This window comes from Sphaerodactylus townsendi, linkage group LG11 (assembly GCF_021028975.2).
Source record: "Sphaerodactylus townsendi isolate TG3544 linkage group LG11, MPM_Stown_v2.3, whole genome shotgun sequence".
Taxonomy (NCBI): Eukaryota; Metazoa; Chordata; class Lepidosauria; order Squamata; family Sphaerodactylidae; genus Sphaerodactylus; species Sphaerodactylus townsendi.
Window position 1 is genome coordinate 26,466,942 of NC_059435.1, and position 23,442 is coordinate 26,490,383.

The following is a 23,442-nucleotide window of genomic DNA, read 5'->3' on the forward strand; positions in this document are numbered from 1 at the left end:
TTCTTGAAAGTCCGTCACAACCATTTTATAGTTAATTTTATTTTTCATTTGTTGAACACTGTTTACAATGGCATTTGAAAATGGCAGTAAATAAATAAAACCATGTTAAATAAGGAAACGTTTCCTATTCTAAGCCCTGAAGGAATCTAAATGTTTATTTACTGAACAAAAATGAGCTTGGCACATCTCAAAGAAATATGCACCGCTCAGATAACAATAATCCTGTTCTGTCATGAAGAACTGTGTAAGATATCACATGAAGTTAAAAAGCTGCGGTGCAAGATCAAAAGTGGAGTTGAATCCTCCGGGGACTGGATTTGTATTGAACGCCTGCTGCTCAGAAATGAAAACCCAATTTATGTAGCGTTCATCAAGGTGTACTTCCTGCAGTGTAAAAGAGTATTGCAAATAACTTCTGTAAATACAACTTTGATTTTCTTTTCTTTGAGATCTGTTTGCTGTCACTTTTCTTGTTCTGCCTTGCTCTTTAAGGCATCTGATGATTTATCAGAAACTGACATCAGCAGTGAAGACCAGCACCATCAGCCCACGGCAGACTCTATGGAAGAGAAGTTCAAATCAAGATTATTTGAACTAGTTGCTAAAATGAGCGATAATAAGGAATCTTCTTCAGAGGAGACTGTGCTGGAGTCAAAAACAGAGTCTGAGACCCAGAAATCTGGTTTGTCTTCTGAAGAGAGTGGCAGATGCGTTCAGGAGGAGCTAAAGAAGGTGGGTTGTACCTGCTTGTTGAATTGTTGGCTCCCAAAATATTTGAACCGTTTTTCAAATTAGGATCCCTGAAAATGCACCTGCAAGTCACCCCCTGTTTGAATTTGTTAATACCAGACAGATGCTGACACACAGTCCATTTTGAGCAAAATGATTACGCAGCATGAGTCTCTCGGAGAGGCTTAGCAGGAGCACTCTTTTCCCCACAATGGGCTAGAAGCAATTGTCAGCACCTGCTTTAATGGTTTCATTCAGTGAACGATTTGGAAAAAAATATTGGTTGAAAACTGTAAGGTTAGAAAAGTTATAAAATAAATCTGTAAGTAAAACTTAACTCAAATAGAAACATGTTATTGGAGCAAGAGAGGGGATGTGTTATTTGGTGCTACAGCACATGTAAAATTACCACAAGTCTGCTTCTCATCTCTCCATGACAGTTCTTCATCATCCTGGCAATCCGTGTATATGGACTGCTAGTATCACACTGTAAGTCTAGAAGAAGAATTTGGATTTATACCCCACCTTTCTTTCCTGTAAGGAGGCTCAAGGTGGCTTACCAGCTCCTTTCCCTTCCTCTCCCCACAACAGACACCTTGTGAGGTAGACGGGGCTGAGAGAGTTCTGAAGAACTGTGACTAGCCCAAGGCCACCCAGCAGGAATACAGGAGTGTGGAAACACGTCTGGTTTACTGGATAAGCCTTTGCCACTCTGATTCAAACCCGGTTCTCCAGATTAGAATCCACCTGCTCTTAACCACTACTCCATGCAGGCTGTCTACACACACACCATCCTCACACACACTGTTCAGCTGCTAGAAACATGAAGGAGCAGCATTCAGTCTTATAGTCTAGTGGTGCTGGCTCATAATTTTTGTGCAATGTTATGGCTGGTAAAGGAATGCTAACTATAGGCAGTATGTATTTGGTGACATCTCATATTAATGGTAAACTCAAACTGGGCTGAAAATACTTGGTTAATTTTCTTAATTAAAAGCCTTTCTTAAAGCTTTATTTTAATTTAGAACAATTTTAATACTTCATGGAAGCAACAAAAATAAAATTCGAATGAAGCAGACAAGCTAATTTTCAATTTCTCTTCTGCAAGCTTTCATAAGCCTGTACCAGGCTAAGACTGTGGTTGGCTGTTAATTGTCTCCCATCTTATGGCAAAACTACTTCTGTGGAAGAAGTGTCCCTGTGTATTTTAAAATTGCCTATAGGTGCATTTTCAGTATTATTGAACAACAGAACAAATATTCCCCATTTACAGTTTTCATACTACTCATGTGTTTGTGTTCCTTTTACCTCAGCTGTCTTCTAAGGTGGAAGACATTTGTATGCTATTTAACCTCTCCTTGTATGCTTATTAGCTTATCCTTTGTATGCTTTTGGGTTTCCAAAACTTGCATTAATCAAAAATTTGACCAAAAACACTTGACAAGGTTTTATTCAACTTAAAGTGCATTTACAAGTATGTATGTTATTTGCATTGCATGAAATTAAATTTGCTCATATCAGGGCCCAAGCCAAGATAACTGTTTTAGTTCCAGCTGAAATCATCTGTGGAAAATTTTCCTGGAGTCGGTAATACACAATTTATTTTGTATAGGTACTCTTGTTTGATGCAAATGGTTGACAAGAAATTCACTGTTTTCCATTTAAAGTTAAAATATGACTATACAGTATCTCTTCCATGAAAGAAGGTTTGATGCACTTTATATATCCACTGAATGTTTATTACAAGCCAAGACAAATGGATAGTTGTGAAGTTCCAAGCTTCGTTTATGCTGCAGGATTTGCCTTCTCTCAATCATTGCCGTTTCTCTGGAATGCGTGCAATTGCTACATTTTTGAAATCAGAAAGTTTAATATCAGAAACACCCAATAGATAATTTGCATCCCCATCCAAGGGGGGGGGGGATCCGCCAAAGGGAGTGCCATGTGGCTGTGCCGGTGGATTTGCCCTCCCTCAGGCACTTCCCCCAGCAGAGGGACAAATCCATCGGCATGTGGCCTCCGTGGCAGCAGGACAGGGTGCCAGCATTCCTCCACTGCCGAAGCCACCACCCGTGTAGTAGGAGCAGTCCAAGGGCATGGCCAGAGAAGGATCCAATACTTGTCAGCTCCCTCCTAGCCATTGCCACCGTAATGCCGGCGGCCCAGACTTGGGACTTATGCTACCCAAAAGGTGGTGTAATTCCATTAAGCCCAAGGGCGCTTCCTGGCAGTGCGGAGGCTTTTTCACATTGCAAGCCTCCCCACACAACCGGGACACCTTCATGGCAGTGGCAGCCTGGCACAGCCGTGGCACAGTAGCCAGGCACCTGGCCTCTTGGATGGGGCTGCCTGACATTCATATAGAACAGAGTATTCTGAAACCTTCAATTGTTAATTGAATCATTAATGGATAGATTTTAGAAGTATCTACTTCATATATTTGCCAGTTATACTGATGCATGTAATGATTGTGTTTTACTTATACTTACAAGCATTTACAAGCATTTATAGATTAATTTAGTGTTATAAAGCAACTGATTGAAATTTCATTCACACTAAGGCTGATAATAATCAGTTCAGTCTCGCTCTCTCTCCTTGAATTAGACCTCTTTTAAAAGAAGAAATGTAAAAATGCTTTCCACACAAAATGTGGAATTACTTTCTTTAATAACAGTTACCACCACAGCCAACTGTAGTAAATAATGTTGAAATTGATGTTTGAATAGTTTGTAATACTGATTGGATATTGAACTTATAGTTCAATTCTGATGTGATATAATAATAGAGAACAATTTCCTTTCCCATTGACGAAGACAGGTTGTCCTTCTTTCCAACAATGAATGGTGGCTTTTGGAGAAATGGTCCCTCAATCCTTAAAAATATACCTTCTGTGAGATTCATTGCATAAATCAGTTTAGCCGGTGATTAATTGACGATAGCAGTTTGGTTGGGAGTTCTGGTTATCAGTGTTTGATATATTAAGGAAATAAAAAGTATTTTTATTGCAGCTGATGAACCTTTTAAATACCTTTTCATTTAAATTCCCTCTGTATCTATGCCAATAAAGGCTTGCTGAAAAAAAATTCCCTCTGTCTTAGAGGGAGGGAGGCCATTACTGAGGTAGAAAAAACCTAATTCGTTAGGCCCACTCATGTAGTCATGATAGTCACATACTCCCTCAGCAGATTGGTAGATTGTACCATGAGAAAGCCATTCCAGTGAATTAACACAAAGGTGTTAATTCACATGAAACTGTGTGTCTGGTGGCAACTTTTAACTATAGGCATTAACCGTCTTTACTGTTAACACTTATGTGTGTTTCTGTTTTCCCTTCATACCATAGTTATTTCTGAGTGCCTTGTCTACATCTTCTAACTGCTTATCTTTCTTCTCTACTTTTCCACTTAACTGCTGTCCAACTATCTAGGAAAAACAAAAGGCTTTTGATCTCCATCTTAAACTTCAGTTTTTAACCTCAGCACTACAGCAGGTGAGACTGGTCCATTTTATCTGCATCTGGGTTATCCCTTCTTACACTATTGGGCTTTGTTCCATTTAATCATTACTCTTGCATTAGCTCACTCTCTTATATTCTTCAGTTCTTGGCAATGATTACGAAAATCATATGACTTTTTTTAAAGTAACAATTAAATGTGTTTTTCTTCTTGCTCCTGATTTGTTTAACTAGAACCTCCCAAAACCAAAAGTAAAAAGCCTACTGGCTAGGTTTGCATTATTTAAAAATGCCAATCAGCTGCTCAAAGGGTGTTTGTATTGATTCTCCCCTCTGTGACAAACCTCTCATTACTCCCAGCCATGCGGTTGCTGGAGATTTTTTTGGGAATCCAAACTATATCTATATTGCCTCTGCAGACACTTTATCCGTCCCCACCCCTTCCTCCAAGAAGTATATATTGTTCTGCCCTCCATTTTGTTCTCTCAAGAACCCTGTGAGGTAATTGAAGATGAGAGAAAGTTACCCAGTGTCACCCAATCGACTTTCATGGCTGAGTTGACATTTGAACCTTAATCTCTAAACCCTAGTCTGGCATGCTAAAAATGCTTGTTCTCACACTGGTGAAGCATTGGTGATCAAACCTTTTTGTCTCTTCCTCATAAAATGGGAGCCAGACTTTTGCTGCTCCCCTCCCTCCTTTCCTTTATACTACAATGGCATTAGTTGAACTCTTTAGGTATTTCAGTGGATGCTTCCCCATCTCTACTCGAGTAGCTCCCTATGCTGCCAAGGCTACCTCTCAAGGCTGGCCATTTCATGATGCGATGCCCTGGCTTCCCAATTTACATGTCATCAAAAGGTGCAGTTGCTCTGAAGCTACCAGGGAATGACACGCGCTACTAGAGGGGCACAACAGTGGCAATGCGCATAACGCTAGCGACAACGCAGTCAGCCTCTGTAGTGGGGAGTGCCGGGACAAATCCTCAAGGCTACTTGGCTACAGTAGTGCAGGGCAGAAGGTAAGTGGGAAAACGCCCAGTACCAGGGTTAAAATCATTGTGGTGATGCAGAGCATGATTTTAGAGTCAATGTTTAGTATGGTTACACTGAAATACAATAGGTGCACCAGATTTTCCAAGCTAGCACCACAGGGAAGTCTGCAGCCTATGATCTTTTCCTGGCATTCACAAGGCAGGGGTAATATGCACAGTGCCCAACTCTATCCCCAAACACTGCTTGTTTTTTGCAATACCTTAACACAGCCTATGCACATACAAGAGAATGTGTGTAGAGTTCTCTCCTTGCAATCAGGAACCCTGGGTTCTAGACAGGTATTCCAGTAAACATATGTAGTCAAGGGGCAGATCTTGCTGACAGAATCCTTTCCCCACGCACATTCATTTGTTCCTCCTAGAATTTCATTATTAATTTCTCTGCTATTGCCTCCTTCCGGCCAACCTCGTATTTGTATGGCATAGCTGCATAAAAGAATGGGATGTGATAAGATAATTCAGTTATCCCTGATATAGGGTTTCAATATTCTTTCCCATCCTCTGAAATCAAAATCCTTTGTATTTCTGTATGATTCACTGTGCTTGGCTTACTTTCTCCCATCCAGTGACTCCTTTGGGGGCAGGTAATTCCTATTGATTAGGGTTGCCAGCTCTAGTTTGGAAAATCCACCATATTTGCAGGGTAGGTGTCACAGAAATTACGCCTTCAATACCTAAGTCATAACAAAGTGAATCTCAAACCATATTCAACAATTTCTCAATTTCTTTCCATTAGATAACTTTAGAAATAATTTCCATAAATTCAACAGATGAAGCTAAATGTTGAGGTGCTATGAAATCTCCAGATATGGTTTTATTTCGTTATCCTTTTTCAAACTCGTATATGTTCCGATAGAAAGCAATGTTTCACAATGAAGGCTCTTCTTAATCTCAGACCAAATGCTGTTCTCTTTGCCAGCAGGTTCTATTCAGAGAGCTAGTTTGGAAAATACCTGGAGATTTTGGGACTGGGGGAGGTTTGGTGAGGGGAGGGTCCATAGAATCCATGCTCCAAAGCAGCCATCTTCTGCCACAGAATGTATCTTGATAGCCTGGAGGTCAGTTGTGATGGTAAGAGATCTCCAGGTCCACCTGGCAGTTGGCAACCCTGTTACTGATGGACCACAGAAATATCTCAGGGACTGCATTGCCCCATATTTCACTTGGAGAACTTTATGCTCTTCCAATGGAAATCTTCTGGTGGTCCCTGGCCCTAAGGACATTAGGTTGGCCTCAGCCAGAGTCAGGGCTTTCTCAGCCCTGGCTCCAACCTGGTGGAACTCTCTGTCAGTAGACACTAAGGCCCTGTTGGCCCTGTCCACAGTGCCTCTAAGACAGAGATGTTCTACTAGGCCTTTGGTTAAAGCCACCTGTTATTCCACCACTATTAACCCGCCAACCACTATCCATCATTATCATAGACATAAACTGTGAATATCATGTATAGGGATATAGAACATCTTGCCCTTCTCCCTTCCAGTATGATTATTTTCCTGTTCAACCCCATCGTTAGATATTGTTGTCTTGATGTTACTTGTTTTTAATTCCTATTTAATTGTTTGATTTCATATGCTGTACGTCACTCCAAGCCTAACTGTGGTTAGGGGGGAGAGAAATATAAACTTGATAAAATAAAATAAATAAATCTTTAGTAATAGTGAAATGTGCATCCAGTTTTACAGAAACTCATGCCAACTATCAGAAGTTTAGAAGTCATGGCCCTAAAAGTATGTGGTTATAAACTTCCTACGTGCAACGTAGCACAAGTGAATTGTAGTCAAATTCCTTTAATGTCAGTGGAGCTTAAATTCATCACAACTGAATCTCATTCAGTTGCTTTAAGTTATAATTAACATTTGCCAAATTGTGTCCATTATATTTAATTCTGCAGTTTTCTAGGAGGTGGCAAAATCTTCATCAGAGTTAATGTCAGAAACTGTTGGTGCAATTAACAATAATATGATCAGAGCAATGTTTTCATAAAGTCTGAAGTGAATTATGTAGCTTCAAGGCTGATGAATCAAAGCACAATGTGTTACTATCCCCTAGATGAAGACAACTATTGATTGAAGAGCAGCTACTGCCTGTAATCGTGATGAAGCACCTTAAGAATAGCGCTTGTGATGTTTGCATGGTGATTAAGGAAATGGTCAATACTGCTAGGGACCATTAGAGAGAGGAAAGACTTTTATATACTCATTTTGTGTGCCTCGTTGTTGATTTGACATTTGCACTGAGGTAGCATAAATCACTGTTTAACTCAGACTCCAGGGATCTTGCTATCACTAAACTATGACCAAAACTTTACAAGTAAAGGTATGGCCCAACCACAGTTTAGCACCTCTGCCACTGATTTAATGGAACAAAAAGAAGCTCTGCCACTGAATCTATAGGGCACACAAGTTCCTGACACTTCCTCTTGCTTCACACACTATAAACCTGACATTTGAAAAGCTAGACAAAATTGGTGAGCAAAGGTGTCGTTATGGATGGACATTTCTTTGTTAGAAAGCTCACTGCAAAGCCTACGCTCATTTTCATCCCAGTTATATTGCTTCGTTAAATGACTAGTTTAATTTTTTTACTAGAGGATTTGTTCTGTGCCTCTCTAAAATCTGCTCAAGGTGACTAACATAATAAAAATAAAAAATAATATGAGTTTTTAAATGGTTAAGGAGGAAACCATCACCGTCTATTTGTTAAAGCAGCAGTACATTAAATAGGTATTCCACAATGAGACCTGCATTCCACCACTAATAAAAAGACCTTTCCCTGGTCACCACCTCTCTCATTTCCATGGGGAAGGTGATAGTACTTGCATTAGCTAGTGAGATGGACAGAATAGCAGGAGGTGGTCCTTCAGATATCACCTAGTGATCACTCAGATAGACGGACGATTTGAACCTGCATCTTCTAGAACTTAGGGCCTTTCCCCACTTACCTTAAGCCCCACGCTACTCTCCTAAAGTAGCATGGGGTCCCCCTGTACTCCCCACGACAGGGGCGGTGACAGCGAAGCCACCCCGACCCTGCCGCCATCCCTGGCGTTGGAGGAAACGGCGCCTTTTGATGACCCCGCGCAGAGTGTGGGGTCGTGGGGACGCCCGGGCGCTGAGAGCAGCGCGCGGCATAGGGGGGATCCTTGTGAGTGGGGAAACGCCCAGAGTCTGATCCTAATCTAACCATTGGAACCACACTGGCTTTTGTGGGGCTTTTGTGGGGTGGCTGTTTTTAAACAAGAAAGCAGCCTGGCCTGGGTTATACCCTGTGTGGAGTGCATGCATATCAAGTGGTATCAAATCATCAGTAATCCTATTGCTGATGAGTCCTCCCTCAAGAGCTAAAACAGTCCTGGAAAGGGCCCTGCACTTTCCTCTGCCTTCCTTTGACAGAAGCCATGGCTTGAAGGCAATACTGTTGTGGTTACCTAGCAATTGCTGCTGAGAACTGCATTTCTTAAGTTACAACTACTGCTTCATTGTTTTGGTGGGTTTACCTTCCCCCATGCTGCTGTTGTGGTTTAAGATTTCAGATTTTTCTGCAAAGCTGGGACATTTCTCAGGTTTGTAGAATTATTTCTTGTCTGGATTTAAATATGCACATGTGGAGCCATGCTGAGAATTAGATATAGTAATTAAGGGGAGAGCTATTGGGGGAAGGTCTGCTTTCCTGCATTGAATCTAAAGTGAAAAAACAGAAGGTGAATGTGACTGAAGGTGCTTCCGCATGGACAACCTTGTGGAGTTGGTATATATTAATTCACTGTAGCTGACCATTGTTAACATACGGCTCACTGACATGGAAAATCATTAGTTTTAGAATGGCAAGACTATAGCAGCAATCAGAAACTTTTTTTCTTAGAATGGCCCTATAAAAATTAATTACCAACTAATGGGTTGCAGTGTTTACCCACAATTAATGGTGGAAGAACTGATGGGAAGTTCCTGCCAATGCTTCATGGTCATTTAGCTGTCCTGTTGTAGTTGCAGATTGTCTGTCTAATCCCTGGCTGTAAAACAGAGTAGATGTGACAGCTGTCTTTTAGAATCACCTCTAGGCAAGTTAACCTTGAACCTTCCATCAGCAAAAGAAAAGAGGGAGAGAATAAATGCCAGTGAAAGTGGTCTTTTACCAGCACCAGATATTCACCTATTAACCCAATCTTCCTCTATTCATACTGATTTTAGGGTATATATATTGCACCTGTGTATTTCAACTATAAATTTCAGTTATAGCTTTTTCTTTTTGCTGTCAAGTCACACCTGACTTACAGTGACCCTGGTGAGGTTTTCAAGGCAAGAAACATCCAAAAGTGGTCTAGCATTGCCTTCCTCCGCATCACAACCACGGTATTCCATCCAAATATTTTCCAGGGTCAACCCTGTTTAGTTTCTGAGATCTGACAAGATCAGGCTAGCTTGGACTAGCTCTACATTATTTGTCCCCAGAAAAACTCAACTGTCCTTTGATTCAGAATTTTCACCTCTACTTCAAGCTAGATTAATTGAGCAGCTGCAGCTCAGAGGCTCCCACCGCACATGCAGAATAATGCACTTTCAATCCACTTTCACAATTGTTTGCAAGTGGATTTTGCTATTCTGCACAGTACAATCCAGCTGCGAAGTGCACTGAAAGTGCATTGTTCTGCATGTGTGGAAGGGGCCAGAGAGAAGTGATGTTTAAAAACAGTGATCCAGAAATATTATACTTTAGATATTAAAAGTGCTGTGGATCTGTACAAATTGTTGTTCTTGGTTCTTCTCTTTTCCCTTTTTCCATTCTTTCTCATGCATTCTGTGTCCATATTTCCAATCTCTACTGTTTGTGGAATTGCTGGTAAAGCAGAATTTGAAGGTTGCTTCTAGATGGTGATTTTTCCCTGTGTGGAGTGCACGGATCCAGAATTCTGTGGGATTTTCCACATGATCTTGTCCTCATTGACTTGGGGTCTTCCTGGGGGACCATAAAAAAATCCCAGCATGTTAAAGGCTTTCCTTTGTGCTACCTTTTGTTCAGGTCTAAAGAAAAACTTCAGGCAAAGAATTTGCACACTTTGTCTGTAGTCGGTACAGGGAGAACAAATCTCTGCTTCCCAAATGGCTCTGTATCCTACCCTTCAATAGGGGTTTCTGGGCCCAGGAGGACCTGGCACAACCTTTGAAGCCTCTTGTTTATGTGCAGGTGCTGCAGAGGGAAAGGCAGAGGGTGGGATTGAGGGGGCAGCAGGAAGGATCGGGGAAACATAGCGCATAGATGTCACGCCTGTGTTCTTCAGTGCCACTTGATGGTGCTTCTATGGTAGGAGCATGGTTTTGTAGAAACATTCCAGTGTAGAAGCAGCTCAAAACTGGGACTGTAAAAAAATCTGGCTAAACCATGGGGTTGCTTTGCTTAATGCACTTTATGCACAGGTATATTTTTTCAGTCATTCTCAGATTTGCAGTATATAATTAGTGATGTAAAACCATGCCTCGAAACAACAATTAGAACCACAGTAATGCAAGCAAGCGCATCTTCATGCCCGGAGGTTTGGACATAACATTCTTGATAGAGGGATGGTACCATCCTCTCACCCAGTTCTGTTATTGTAAAACAGCCTCTTATGCTTATCAGCAACATATCAGGGGTTGTAACCAGAGGTGGGATCCAACCAGTTCTCACCACTTCTCTAGAAGTGGTTACTAATTTTTTCTGAGTGCCAAGAAGGGGTTACTAAAGCAACCTCCCTGCCCAATAGGGACTGGAGGTGCGTGTGTGCGGCAGCGCCACTATTTGAATCCCACCACCATCGGAACCTGTTATTAAAATTTTTGGATCCCACCACTGGTTGTAACCTTTTACCTGCAATAGGTTATAAGATAAAATTGTTACCATTCTTTTGTAATTGGTGATATTCAGTATTTCACATCAATTTGTCAGCTCTTTTTGTAAAGGAGTGTAGCAAGTCATAAAGAGCTAGGACTCAATAAATAGCTCCCAGGTACTAGCTGGTTTATGGAACACAAGAAAATAAGGCACAGTGTACGCTTCTTTGAAGCAGGAAACATTGTCAGTATGGATGTACTTTGATGTAATCTTGTATCAGCTCTCTCAGTGTCTCTCTCTTGGCTTTTAATTCAAGCACTAAAAAGGCTGGTATGGGGGAGCATCCAGAATAACATTGATTTCCTCTATTAGTATTGATCTTTTTCAAACTAATTAGCACTTGCAGAAATACATGCAAAACATAAGAAATCATGAGTGGTACAACAGGCCTTTATATTTCAAGTACTTTATGATCCAAGTACTCCCAGTTTGTAAAGAGAAGAGTCATCTCACTGGTGTAATTATCACTTCGTGCTTCTCAGCCAAGAGAATGATGCTTCCAACTTACTGCTTCTTCTTTTGTTCTGCGTCGCTTTAATCTAAAAGCATCTGTATTTTTTTCATAGTTCATGGGAAGATCAGTGTTCAAAGGCACTTGAAGAACATTTGTTTAATACATATCTCAAGCCTTTTAACTAGCTGCCAGAGACTGAATCATGGATTCAGAGCATGTGCTGTTCCACTGAGTTTGCCCACTCTTAAAATATGTATGTGTTCACTAGTTCTATTCATTTCTACTCTGTGTTTTCCAGTATTTTAGACCACTAAGGCAGATTGCAATCTGATTTAAAACAATTAATAATAAAAACAATTAAAAAACCCTGACTACAGAGAAACAGAATATTCTTAAATATTTCAAACAAAGAACTCATAATTGTGAAAGAGTTGCAATCTGCCAAGGGGATAAATACAAAGTTATTCAACAGAAGGTCAAAAAAACAGGCACCTGGCATAAGAACACTGGGAGAATATTCTACCTGTTGGGCACTGCAGCCAAAAAAGCTCTGTCATTGTTACTTTTCTGTAGTGGTGTCTTCATTATGGAACATTCTCCCCCAAAGAAACATTTCAGATGCATGGTCAAGACCTTTCTGCTTCAGCAGAGCTGAAGATTTGGGAGCTAATAAGCTTGGGTTTTGGAATGGAATTAAACATATCTTTTGTTTTAAAATGGACAGGAAAGAAAAGAAAACATTCCAAATTTTTATCATGGAGAAACCCATTAGTGTACAGGAGATAAAGCCATTCAAAGCAAATAATTTACATCTCTGTAATTACCATCTGTCATTATACTCTGTTTGATATAATACACACTTTTAGCAACTATTTAATAAAATAAAATAAAATAAAACACTGTGAGATTCAGTGTTTATCATAAGTGACTATACAATTTAATAGACATAAACTACCACTGATCTAACAGCCTGACTATAGAGTATGATTTCTATGTAGAGATTAACTAGGTCTATTCATGCAGAATATCCATAGGGAGGGGCTATAGCTCAGTGAGAAAAAGCATCTGTTTGGCATGCAGAAGGTTCCAGGTTCAGTCCCTAGCGTCTCCAGCTAAGGATCCGGTCACAGATGGCATGAAAGACCTCTGCCCAAGACCCTGAAGGTCTGCTGCCCGTATGAGTTGACAATACTGACTTGGATGACTGACGGCCTGATTATAAGGCAGCCTTCTGGGTTCATGTGTTCAGAGCCCTTCAGGGATTGGGCAGTATACCAAACCCAATAAATAATAACAACAGTGAGGTGGTAGAATGTTGAGGTGATAGAATGGACTGCGCTATATCAAACCAAAGTGGGGGAATAGCATCTTTTTAAAAAAATTCTCCACCATGAGAGCATGGAAAAGCTCTCAAAAGGAGCCTGAAATGGTAAGGTCCATTCTTTCAACCTTTATTATTCCATCTTTATTGTTCCACATAGCCTAAACTATTAGAATATTCAACGAGAATGTAGGTAGCCAAGTGTGCTGGAGAACATGGATGTGGGTTCCATGCCCTAAGCAGATATTAGGAGGGATCTCTCTGTCACTAAAGTAATTACAAAGCATTTGCACCTACCTTCTAACACAAACTTGTTTATCATTCAAAACAGAAATACTCCGCTGTGTCTCTCTGCAGCATATCTACGGAGGTTTTAAAAGTCATCAATGCAACAGAGGAGCTCATAGCAGAATCCTCAGAGCCTTGTGATATTCCAGCAGACGCTTGTGACAGAGGGAAAGGGGAATTTCCATTAGGTACAGACCCTATCAGACTTGACGAGCAGCTCACAACACTGGAAGAAAATGTAAGAATGTCACATAGTGGTATGTGCTTATGCCAAAATGTATGTGTAGGATTTGGGGGTCATTCTTGGGGGGGGGAAGCAAATACAAAATTATGTAAATGATCCAATCCAGTCATGTTCCAAGTTGAACTGCAGACCAGCAGTTCCTGAGTGGCTGTTCCTCACACTGAAAGACTAAGGTCTCGCTGAAGCAGCATCTGGCAGCATTATTTACTAAGTATGAAGAAATACATGGATAATCATCAAATAATCAAATGAACCAAATAATCATCTCCATGTTGAAGCAGCCCTTGAAGCCAGATTAAACGAAGTTTCTGTTTATTCTTGTGATACACACTAGCTGAATCTCAAAAGAGATATCCAATATGAAATTAATCCCAATCTACAGCTGCTGAATCTGCACTTTTGTTTTGTTTTATTTAAAAAGATTCTGGAAGCCCATGTCTTTGCTCTGATTTCTCCAAATTGAACCTCCCTTTCTGTTTCTAGCTTAGAGACTTTAATGGTGAAAACAAAAAGTGCAGACCTGGATAAATGTGTTTTTAGTAAGAACTTGTGATCCTAACACCTGAAGGTGTGACACAGCCTAACTCAGGGGTCTGCAACCTGCAGCTTTCCAGATGTTCATGGACTACAATTCCCATCAGCCCCTGGCCATGCTGGCAGGGGCTGATGGGATTTGTAGTCCATGAACATCTGGCGAGCCGCAGCTTGCAGACCCCTGGCCTAACTGGATGCCAATAAGTGGCTCCATGGTAGTAAGTGTTGGAAAAGATCTTTCTTGGAGAGGAAGGCAGATACCTAGTGTTAGATTATTCCAATAGGAAGGCGAATAATGCGAGGATCAGGATTAATGGTAGTTTAATCTAAAGCACCTCCTTTGTATGCGGAATATAAGTTTCAATATTTGCATTTCCAGCTAAAATTGTGGCAGAGAGTAGGTGCTGGAAAGTCAGTTCTCTGCCAGAGAACCTGGAGAGCCACTGCCAGTCAGAGCAGACCATATTGAACTAGATGGACTGACGGCCTGGCTCAGTTTGAAGCAGCTTTGTGTGTTTATTATAGCTTCAGGTGTGTTTGTAGGTGTACCTGACAGCTGGAGGCGTATATGGATTAGAGAACCAACTCAATGAGCTGGAGGATGCAGCACGCAGAATTAACAGCATCACTGCAGAATCTGAGCTGGCTGATTTGGAGGACCAAGTGGCAACGGCAGCAGCACAAGTTCATCACTCAGAGCTTCAGGTGAGACGAAGTACCCACTTTTCTTCCTTGCAAGGACAATATGACATTCCTGTCTTTTGCTTGAATCCCATGATTGGCCTCAATTGTTCACCTTATGAGCATATCAGAAATACATAAAAAGGCATTACCAAGAGGCACAGATATGTTTGAATCTGGATGTAATTATTTTTTTAAATTTGGAAACGCACAATATTACAATATTTTACAGAATATTAAATGTATGAATAAATACACAAATAAATATAAATTCTTTATCACCTATTTATTAATTTATTTTTAAAAATTATACTTGGCCTTTCTCCCCAGTGGGGACCCCAAACGGCTTATATATTTTCCCTTTCCTTCATTTTATGCTCATAATAATGCTGTGAGGTAGGCAAGGCTTAGTGTGGCTTGCCCAAGTTCACCCTATTCATGCAGAATATCCATAGGGAGGGGCTATAGCTCAGTGAGAAAAAGCATCTGTTTGGCTCTTTCCAGGATCTTTCTTTGACAAAGCACAAAAAACTTCCTCATGATGTTGTACAGACATTAATTGAATAGACATTGTTTCTTTCATTTGCCAGGATGAGATTTTTTAAATATAATACATGGTAGCTGTATTTTAACATTTTTGGTCAATAAAGGTATAATTTGGTTATAAATAAGCAGATCAATTGAGTGTAACTTCCTCCCAAATTTTCTCTGTCCTATGAATATATGGTTTAAGATTTCAGATATTGAAAGCAGAATTTCAGCACTTACAGTTGCAGGCCTAAATGTGGCTCCGTGTGTTCACCTGATGAGAAAACGTGACCAAAAGCAGACAAACCAGGTGAGACAAAAACAGCATGCAGCTATCCTGATCTGGCAAGGAAGCCTCATGTGGCAGTCCTCCATGTGGGCAACCAGTGCTGCACATCCGAGTGCTGCACCTGTGCCTAGAGTGAGAACCAGCTCATGGGAGTTGGGCGGAGGGAGCGGAAAGGATGACACAAACACATTGTGCTGGGAGGAATCTGGCCACAATTTTGTTGATTACAGGTTCCTTGGGTCTTGGCCCCACATGACCTGGGACAGTAGGTACATTTGACAGCCCAACTGCTGTCAGCACCTTCCCCAACCCACCTGATGCGGTAACCAAGGGCAGAGAGTTAGTATTAGAGCTGGAAGTAGTGGAAGCTTCTTTTCTTAACCATCCCCAATCAAGGTCATGAGTTATGCTTGACCAGTTGCATGCAGTTAGAATGGGAAAGGCAGCCAAATCCAAATGTGAGGGGTGAATCCCCCTCTGGAGGCAACATGGGTTTATGCTGGTGGAAATGCCCTCCCAGGACACTTACCCTGGCGGAGGGGCAAACCCGCTGGTGCCCAGCTGCTGCAGCACCCAGCTTCACGTCAGCACTCCCACTCCGCCGCCAACTGTGTCGGCATGGTGGGAGTGTTCCGAGGGCATTCTGGGGGGTGGGGCCAACCTTAGCCTCCAGAGCCCAATTGACCCCCATGCATCAGTGGAATTGCTGGCAGAGATACACCACAATTTTCATTGGAAGTGATTTTTTTACTTTTTCATGCTTCCTTCACCAGGGGAAAGCCCACTGAATCTAGCAGAGTGGTCCCAAAGCGGTGGCGCCCCTGCCCGCCTGGCAGTCTGGATTGTGCTGTGAAGCCAGTATTAGTAAAAGTCATATATTAATAAATTGTGGGCTTTCCTCTTCAACAGATGCACACAATAGATACATCCAGACAACAGAGACGAAAACTTCCTGCTCCGCCAGTGAAAGGTGATAAAACAGAAAATGCATTGTGTTCATTTGTGTTCTGTTGATATTGTCATAACAGAGTATTATGATGGCAAACACAGAAATATTTTGAATTAATAAAACCTAGTAGAGATCCTTTTTGCTGTAAAAGTGTCAATGCTCATTCTGAAAGTTGAAAAAGGTCAAAAGGGGTTTTGCTTACTTTTTCTGAATATTTTTCATATCTGAACAGCGATTGTTCAAAAGAAACCTAGAAGACTTTTCCTTCTAGTTGTAGTTCTTTCTCAATCTCACCATCCTTCCTGCTAACTGAAACTGTGATTTATTTCGCCATAGCTTACTACACAGATGGCACTTTATTACGAAATATTATAAAGCAGCCCAGTTATTCCTTGGCTTGAATCCACCAGTAATTTCCACTGATGGAAATAATTTCTGTTTGAGGATCCCTCATTTCCCTCTTTCCACTGCAGCCCAAAATAAATGCTGCTTTCAGGGGACAAAGGAGCTCTGGGATCAGAATGAAGGGGGAGTTGAAAGAAGAGAATCTGTAAAAATGGCCACTTCTGTCCATCTGTAGAAATCCTCCTTTTGGTCCAAGCCATCAGGTTATGGCTAAACAGTTTCCTAACTTTGGCACAGGTGCCAGAAATTTCAACTGGCTTAAAGATACCCCGTATCCCCGTTTGGGACTCTTCAGTTTGGAGAGGAGACATCTGAGGGGGGGTATGATTGATTATGCATGGGGTAGAAAATGTTGACAGAGAGAAATTTTTCTCTCTTTCTCACAATACTAGAACCAGGGGGCATACACTGAAAATGCTGGGGGGAAGAATTAGGACTAATAAAAGGAAACACTTCTTCACGCAACGTGTGATTGGTGTTTGGAATATGCTGCCACAGGAGGTGGTGATGGCCACTAACCTGGATAGCTTTAAAAGGGGCTTGGACAGATTTATGGAGGAGAAGTCGATCTATGGCTACCAATCTTGATCCTTTTTGATCTGAGATTGCAAATGCCTTAACAGTCCAGGTGCTCGGGAGCAACAGCCGCAGAAGGCCATTGCTTTCACATCCTGCATGTGAGCTCCCAAAGGCACCTGGTGGGCCACTGCGAGTAGCAGAGAGCTGGACTAGATGGACTCTGGTCTGATCCAGCTGGCTTGTTCTTATGTTCTTATCTTTACTAAAATGTAATGTTGCAGAGAAAAGACTGGACTGAACTGGACATAAGTGTCCATTAAGTATGCTTTCATAAATAGAATGTCCCTTGTCAAAACAAGGTGGTGCAGAGTCGATTTTGTTTCTTGTCATTTTCTTTTATTCAATTTGGTGAAGGCTGCTGCCTAATCTTTTTCAGATGAAAACATGGATGCCTCTCCAGTTAGTCCTGACAGAACTTTTAACAAGAATTTCATGCTTCAAGGATCTCTGACGCAAAGAACTAAAGAGAGAAAAAGCACTGCCAAGGATTTAATGGTAAGTAAGCACTGAGCTGCGGCTCCCCATTCTGTATCTTAAGAAGGCAATGTAAATACTACCTGGTAACCATAAGGAAGTGCAAGTCAGGTGAAACAAAGATTAGGTATTTCAATTTTTTTAAAAAAACTTCATATATTCTTTCTCTAAAGACCTGCTCCAGAAATTTCAGCATTTCAGATTCCTTTTGTAAGTTTTGAATTCCAGAATTCAGATGTCTGTAAAATGTGATGAATCTTTCAATAAGTTTCAGATTTTAATTGTATAAATGTCAAAGTTCATAGCAGGGACAAAACTTGCCCTATTTATGCACTTAGTAAGATTTTTTGAAAATTCAGAATTTGAATTTCTAGTTTTTTATTATTATAAACCCACATTGCGTTTGGAAATTTTTCTAGATATTTTGCTTTTCTCCTCTGCAAAGAGGGCCTATATAGGGAAGACATCATATTATGGATGCAAAGTCATGTATTTAATGACTCAGTACTCTAGATCATAAGATTAATAGCCTTAAAAAAAACTGCACAGCCTTTATATTGTCTCCCTTTTAATTAAGTATTTCTTTAATTCTTTTCTATTATAGGAACCATCTATAGGGTCTGCTGTAATGTACTAGAATTACAAAGTTCTACTGCCAATAACACACTGCCTAAGGCTGCACACTACAGTGCCTTTATATAACAGCCATTGTACACATCCAATAAAAATGGACCCTCAAGAACCCACAATGCCTCAGTAATAGGGCTTTGTTTGGATACCTCACTGAGAAAGCTGTTCAAGTCTTCAGCATTGTGGTCTTCTGTTGGAAACTCTGCCTTAAAGTTCTCATGAGACTCCAAGAAGGACGTTGAGTTTCAAGGCTCCATGTTTTAAGATGCACTTTCCCCCCCACATTGTCAGTTGTACTGAAATATCTTGTCTTTAAAATACATTGAGGTGGATCCTAACTACCGTCTTTGCTGCATTCCCTTCCCCCCACAGTAGTAATTTCAGACCTCTAAAGAGTAGATACCAGGATAATGGGATGATGACGCCAATGAGGACTGAAGAGACTGAAATGCAGAGGGGGCAAAATCATGCTCTGTCAGCTTCCCTTTTCACACTTCACCCCCCTCCTCCAAACCTGCATAGCTGTTAATCATAGTGGGTCTACATTGTGAGGATCAGAAAGAACTGCAGGACCAGAGAGGAATGCAACAAAGATCTGGATTTCTTCTGTTGACAGTAGTTGGGATCCAACCCAGAATGTTTTTGTATTCATAAATCATTCATTATTTGTCAATCGAAGACCAAGAAAGAATGCAAATCCTCCAGTTTTGTGACCCATGTTTACAGATATCTTACTGTTCATACAGTCATAGAACATATGCCTTGCCGAGCAGTTTTAAGTATTCCAGGTATAGCTATTAAACCTGAAGAAAATTGTGGGGAGTAGTGAGAAGGGAGGAAAATTATTTAGTGGGCCTAGCCTGGTTAGATAAGCAGTTTTCCTTATTTCATTTGCACTTATATTCCATTATGGCATGTTCAGATATATGATCTTAGGACACTCACTTGCTAAGGGAGATACGTTTGCTGGTTAAATGGACATTCACGTGGAGCAATATGAAACCTATTCTATTTCCGGGAAACAGCACTTTTTAAAGACCCAGAAGGAAGTCAGTCATAATTTTCCAGACCTGAAATGGCTCAGAACTCCACAATTTAGAAGCCTAATCAAATAGACAACATTACACAGGCTTGAATCCCAGCAAAAAGGACTGCCAATGGAAGGATTTCCATTAGTGGAGGATAATTTTGGCCCCTCCCTCTTCCTGCTGCAGGCCAAAAACGCTGCACCCGGAAGACAAGAGCACCTTCAGGAACAGCATGAAGGGGGAATCAGAGGTGCAAACTTGGAGGAGGGAATCTGTGAAAATGTTATGTGGGATCCATCCCATGAGTCTTCTACATCTCTGAATGCAAATTAAATTATAAAGTTGGACTGTTTACATGAATGGCTTTTTGGCAATGCATATTTGCAGCTTTATTATCAGAGCTAGATAGTCTTTTTTTACTGGAAGAGTAATATTTATTTCTGTGTTCACACCAAAATGTGCGGAAGGAGCTTTCAGATTTTTGTTCCTCTCCAAATAATTCTGATTTTCAAAAATTAATTGTTCAGTTTCAGTGCTTTCGATGACTATAATCTAGGCCAGGAACATGGCATCCACGGGCACCATGGCACCCACCCTTTTCTGGCCCCCAACAAGTGTGCAGGGCTTTTGAGAGTGATGGGGCTTTTGAGGTCTGATTGGCTGTGCAAATTCTGAAAACGTTGCTTTTGTGGCAGCTGCCACCACAGCACAAAGCTCTTAAACATTATGTCCATTTTTGAAAAGCCATCCTATTAAACAGGGCTTTTGCCCAACATGCTTAAGAATTATTATTACAGTTATACATACTCATTGCCTCCTGTGGCAGCCCTTTTTTGGTTGCATCCACCACCCTCTGCAGGAATTCCAAAAGTGCCCACAGGCTTGAGAGTGATACCCTTCTATGCCCGGTGGACTTAGAAGAGGGCATCTCTGATTAGGACTGCTCTGTCAGGTGGTAAATCGTGGTGCAGCAAGATGATATCCTTGGGCTGTCTCTTAACTAATTGCTGTACATCTAGAACTCTGAAGTTTCTTGCCATCACATTTCAAATCTCATTACACCCATACACAAGCATCTGAAGGCTAGAAGAAAGCTCACACCTTCATTAGTGGTAAGAATGAAAAGCTAGTAAAAGCAAGTTAGTGATTTTGACTATGTACCTGCAGTGTTAGTTTCATTCATTTCTGTTGGGTTTGTGTACTTCCCGTATCCATGTTTCCCACGAACATTTGCTTTTTCTTCTTATTTTCACTGCAGCCAAAATGAAACCTTCACAAACATGCATGAAATTTTCATCGTCTCATATAAGGCTTCAGTAGAATTTTGCCAGCAATGTATAAAAATTCACTGTCCTGGTGAAAGCTTCTTAACAAAAGTAGGGGTCTGATACAACTGTAATTACTCAGTTTCCGTTCTCATGTCTCTTTCTGTACTTGTCGAAAATACATTCCCAGATTCTTGTTCCTGCAGGTTTGCGTGTTAATGAAATGTCAATAATGAAGACTGGTCTACATATTTGACCAGTGATAATATTAGCTAATCCTGTGTATGTAATATTGAATCAAGACATGACAAGTTTTAATAGATAACTCTTTGGCTTTTGTTACGTTGGTGTGATATAAAACAAAACTGAGTTTGGAATAGAATGTTTTCCATAAGAGGCATGAAAAGCAACTACAATTGTGTTCAAATGTTAAACTATTCAGTCTTCTTTGACTAAAATGTGTACTGTGTAGGCATTGCAAAAAAATATCTCCACCTACTATAAAGCATTTCAATTTTTACAAAGATTTACTTGTGCCAAATGTGCAAAGATTTAATTTACTGTTTAAAGAAAACCATAAAAATGTATGTTATAGCACAGAAAGAAGTATTTTGTCATCAAGTGATTTCAATCCTTAGTGTTAATATTTATATTTAGATTAATTTTTTATAAATAAGAAATATTTTAATGGTTTAAACAAATGAAGACAATATAACAAATCTGTCAGATTTGGTTTGAGTGGAACTTAACGCTTGCCTTGTTGTTGTGATCTGCATTCTTGTCAGGAATATTGTCAAGAGAAATGATATAAAACAAATGATTTATGGAAACCAGTTGGCTTTTGGGAACCCTGATTCATATAGAAAACATGCAACGAAAACTTAGAATCCTCGTATGTATGTTACTTCTGCTGAAGGCAGAGTTAGGATTTGAGAACAGCTCAGCTCAATGAGTTGAGAACAGCTCATTGATGTAGTAAGCTCTGTAGCAGTAGAGTATTAGGTCTCGAACCTTGAAGCAATAAACGGACTCTGTATTGTTGATCAGTAGCATTCATGGATAGGCATCAAAGCACCCAGCTTGACAAAGCCAGTTCTGGCAAACCTGGCTTTTGCTATCCCCTTTATTCCAATGTTAGTCCTCCCTCCATTTTCCCAAGAAATGTGAGAAAGAGTTAGTTTGGTGCTGAGGCGCTCCAAGGTCGGCAACAGAGATAGAGAGCCACCTGGTATCCTGCCCCCATGAGATAATGGAAACAATCCCAGTTCTCATGAGACCAAAGTGTCAGGGGAAAGCCTAGTTATCTGTTCAATGTGTGAAGCCATAAAGTAAACGTTAGGAACAAGATCTATCAGACTATGGCCGCACAGCCCAGAAACCCACAACCATAAAGATCAAGGAAAGAATGCCCAAAAAGACAGTGGTAACATATAGCATATGTATAGTGGTTACATATTTCTTGTAGCAATTACACTGAGATAGGAATGCATCTCAATCACCTAGCTACAACCCCCCTGATATAGAGAAGCTAACAGACCTATCCCACCAGACCATGGAAGGTTCAGTTAATTGGATAATGCTTCTAGATGTAACTGGAGTAGCAAGTATCCCTCAGAAATAGGCTGTTGCCCAACATAATTGACTGGACCCTTTTAGAATGTACTCTTCAAGCATATCATCATGTTTATTTGGCAGGCCCACTACTGACCTGACATGAGTCCTTGTCTCCAAGACATTTTAATGCCTTGGATGGGAAGTCAAATGGACTCTTCCTCTTCCCACAAATGTACATGTAGCCCAATTCACCAGGAAGGTTTCCTGTGGCAGCCTCACTGAAAATGTACGGATGATGGTGGTGCTCTTGCACAGCACCCATTTCTTTCAGTGATGCTCCACAGGAAAATGACCTGGTGAATTTTGCTGCAACTTCTGCTGTAATGCCTTTCCCCCACACTCCTTTGACTGAGGGTTCATGTTCATGTATTATTGATAACAGGACTAAAAGCAGTCAAGTGTTAGCATTTCACTCCATTTAATATTGGTGGTTACATAACATTTAAATCAATATTACTTTCCTCCATAACGACATACAAATAATACAGCTATTTATAAATGATATAGCCAGTACAATTTTCTATAGTTTGCTTCAAATGCGCATATATTTTGGTTGATGTTTCATCACAGTCAGCAATTGCTCCAAAGTTATCACTTTGCTCAGGTCATACCCATGGATGCTGTAAAATCATCCCATATCTAGTCATATCTGATAACACTCTCATCATGGTATATGCTGACCTGGTTCTGCATGGATATCCTGTAATAAATGGCTGGTGTTGCTATCTCTGATACCACTGATTGCCTGTTGATAGTACTTAATCCATGTTTCCCTTTTCCCACCCCCAATTTTGATTGGTTTAACCATTTGTTTGATGAATATGCACCATAAATCCTTGTTCCCAACAAAGAATTATACTGAAGCCATAAGAACATAAGTAGAGCTTGCTGGATAAGACCTGTTGTCCATCTAGCCCAACATTCTATTTAAAACAGTGGCCAACCAGTTGCTTGGGGGTGGGCAACAAATGGCATAGAGGCCAAGACCTTCCCCTATGACTTTAGAGATTTGTTGCCTCTGTATATGGAAGTTCCCTTCAGTCACGGTGGCTAGTT

At 40.7% G+C, this 23,442-nt stretch overlaps 1 protein-coding gene across 5 annotated transcripts in view; it reads left to right on the plus strand.

The window, feature by feature from the left end:
- LOC125440814 (myosin VIIA and Rab interacting protein) overlaps nucleotides 1-21,605 on the plus strand; it is a 357,602-nt gene extending 335,997 nt beyond the window's left edge. For 4 of the 5 annotated variants that reach the window (XM_048510830.1, XM_048510828.1, XM_048510827.1 and 1 more), the window contains exons 11-18: nucleotides 493-732; nucleotides 4,157-4,219; nucleotides 13,210-13,404; nucleotides 14,488-14,649; nucleotides 15,359-15,463; nucleotides 16,352-16,412; nucleotides 17,752-17,870; nucleotides 18,454-21,605. In XM_048510830.1, coding sequence (XP_048366787.1) covers nucleotides 493-732; nucleotides 4,157-4,219; nucleotides 13,210-13,404; nucleotides 14,488-14,649; nucleotides 15,359-15,463; nucleotides 16,352-16,412; nucleotides 17,752-17,870; nucleotides 18,454-18,486 — 978 coding nt within the window. In that variant the 3' untranslated portion in view covers nucleotides 18,487-21,605. The remainder of the gene's footprint in view (nucleotides 1-492; nucleotides 733-4,156; nucleotides 4,220-13,209; nucleotides 13,405-14,487; nucleotides 14,650-15,358; nucleotides 15,464-16,351; nucleotides 16,413-17,751; nucleotides 17,871-18,453) is intronic. The other variant, XM_048510831.1, reaches the window with a different exon arrangement.
- The last annotated feature ends 1,837 nt before the right edge of the window (nucleotides 21,606-23,442 follow it).